Consider the following 2,735-nt stretch of genomic DNA (forward strand, 5'->3'; position numbering starts at 1 on the left):
GCTATGAATAATTATGCAATCGTAATTTAACCAGCTGCCTAATCAGCTCATTAATTATTGCTAACTGTAGCTTGTAAGGCTCTGCATGCATCAGCTGATCAGCATGGGGTAGCACTCTCAGCTCCGTCAGCACTCACCAAGGTAAAAGCAAAAGTTGCAAAAAAGGAAAACAACAACAAGATGATGTCCTCTGCCCCCTATCTCAAATCTTCACAAGCTAGAGAGAGAGAGACCTCTTTCTCTCTCATATCTTGGTGCTGCAACCTGGCTCTCTCCTTTTTCTCTATCCTCTCTTTCTTTGGTAGCTCCCTCTCCCAAAGCAGTCAAGAGCTAGACCCTCCCTGTCTCTCTAGCTTCCATTCCATTCCTTTCCTTGCTAGTACCTCCTCCGATTCCATTTCCCCAGCTGAGGTGCCGCCAAGTCTCTCCCTCTCTACCACTATCTCTCCAAGCTCCAGCCAGCCGCCCTGCCGATATCTCCCACCAACTCTCTCTTTGTAGATCACACCATGATCTTCCCTCCTGCCTTCCTAGATTCATCGAGCTGCTGGAACACCAACCACAACCAGCTGCAGGTATGCATATTAATTTGTTCTTCTAGTCAATTATTCTCTCAAGATTTTGTCCACACATGAGAAAACGGGGTCGGGTATATATGCTAGCTAGGGTTTGCTGATTGGAGCAATCTATCCTGCTGATGCTTGCACCATGCATATATCTTGGAATATACTCCATAGACATCTTGGCTGACGCATGCTTCATTCTCGATCTGTTTGATTTGCAGCTGCAGCAACTAGCCAGTAACAATATTGCTGCTACTCCTTCACCGACTGCTGCTGCTGCTGCTGGTGGTGGTGGCGGGGGAGGCGGCAATAACAACCATCCTTCACAAGACGGATCAATGGCCATGACCACTGGAGGAGGTGGTGGAGGAGGAGGCGGTGTTGAAGGAGACGGTGATGGAGGGCCGAACAAGCCTATGTCGATGTCGGAGCGGGCGCGGCTGGCCCGGGTGCCCCAGCCGGAGCCCGGGCTCAACTGCCCGCGCTGCGACTCCACCAACACCAAGTTCTGCTACTTCAACAACTACTCCCTCACCCAACCCCGCCACTTCTGCCGCGCATGCCGCCGCTACTGGACACGCGGCGGCGCGCTCCGCAACGTCCCTGTCGGTGGCGGATACCGCCGCCACGCCAAGCGGAGCACCAAGCCCAAGACATCCGCTGGAGCTGCGGCAGCGGCAGGGACGTCGTCCGCCACGTCGACAACGCCCAGCAGTGCTACTAATTGCACCGGCAGTGCCACGGCGGCCGTGCCGCCCGGGATGCAGTACTCCATGTTCAGCAACAGCGCGCCGCCGCAGGGCCGGTTCGCCGACAGCTTCGACCCGGCGAGCCTCGGGCTCAGTTTCCCCGCGAGGCTGCTCTTCGGGGACGGCAATGGCGCCTACGCCACGGACGGCGGCGTGCACCACCAGCAAGGGCACGGGAACGCGATGGAGCAGTGGGCTTCAATGGCGCAGATGCAGGGCTTCCCGTTCCTGCACGCCATGGATCACCAGGTGGCCGGGAATCCGCCGCCAACAACAATGGCGGCGATGCAGGGCATGTTCCACCTAGGGCTCCAGAGCGGCGGTGGCCGTAGCAATGGCGAGGGCGGACGAGACCACCAGTTCCAGCACCACGAGACGCCGCAGGCCAAGAGAGACCACCACCATCAGCAGCAGCAGGAGGAGCAGCAGGATTACCCAAGCGGCAGGAGCATGTACGGAGACGTCGTCAATGGCAATGGCGGCGGCTATAATTTCTATTCAAGCGCTAGCAATGCAGCTGGTAATTAGCCAGTTAATTTACCGCGATCGTTCTTGTGTGCTTCAAGATCGAGCTAGACTGATGCATGGTGAAACGGGCTGGGGTATGTATAAAATCTTCTGGATATGTGTTACAAGAACTCGACGGCGATCGAGATCTTTAGGGAGGGAGGGGGGATATTAATGCATACGAGATTTAAACTTTTTTTTTCCTACAAGTACGTGTTTGATCACTACCTTTGTAGTACTAGTATTGTTTTTGTTGTTTAATTAGTAGTACTCCTACTTAGCAGCTAAGTGTAGTCCTGCATGCATGAATTCGTTGTGGTATCTTAAGTGGAGTATAAGTGTTCTACTTCCATATTGGTATTGTGTTGATCATCAAACCTTCTCTTTCGTAAATTGCTTCTCTTGCTTAATTTTGTACCTGGTGATCCAGTGTACTTATGTGAAGTTGTTCTTTAATTTAATATTATGCTTTAATTTAATGTTATGGGCTAGCTTATACCCCGCATATGACCCTTGGATCTACTTCCATCTAAACTATGTACACCAATCTATATACGAATGATAAACTTGAAGAGCAAGCATAAACAAGTAATCGTTAGTGCAAGTTAAATCTGATGCTGATTTTGTTCTTGACTATATGCTAACTCTTTAGATAAGTTGATATATTGAGAAGATATAGTAGAATCAGAACACTTCTATTTGGAAATGAGCATAATTTCATATGTCTTTACCTTCTTTCTTTTATCTATTTTACGGTTGTATGATGCCAAGTATGTAGATATCAAACTTAAAGTGGGAGGGAAACATACCAGATCGAGTGCATGTGTTAACCATGACTTACATGCCAGTTTGTAGTCTTTACCACTTGCATGGTCATGGTCAAGGCAATATTTATCTGTGCAACGGATATAGTAAA

At 50.0% G+C, this 2,735-nt stretch overlaps 1 protein-coding gene across 1 annotated transcript; it reads left to right on the forward strand.

The window, feature by feature from the left end:
• The first annotated feature begins 385 nt into the window (after positions 1-385).
• On the forward strand, positions 386-2,206 carry LOC124667029 (dof zinc finger protein DOF5.1-like). The gene is made up of 2 exons (XM_047204364.1): positions 386-575; positions 785-2,206. Exons 1-2 carry the CDS (start codon positions 510-512, stop codon positions 1,838-1,840), a joined length of 1,122 nt encoding a protein of 373 aa, XP_047060320.1. The 5' UTR covers positions 386-509; the 3' UTR covers positions 1,841-2,206.
• Positions 2,207-2,735: the final 529 nt, after the last annotated feature.

This window comes from Lolium rigidum, chromosome 6 (genome assembly GCF_022539505.1).
Source record: "Lolium rigidum isolate FL_2022 chromosome 6, APGP_CSIRO_Lrig_0.1, whole genome shotgun sequence".
Classification (NCBI taxonomy): Eukaryota; Viridiplantae; Streptophyta; class Magnoliopsida; order Poales; family Poaceae; genus Lolium; species Lolium rigidum.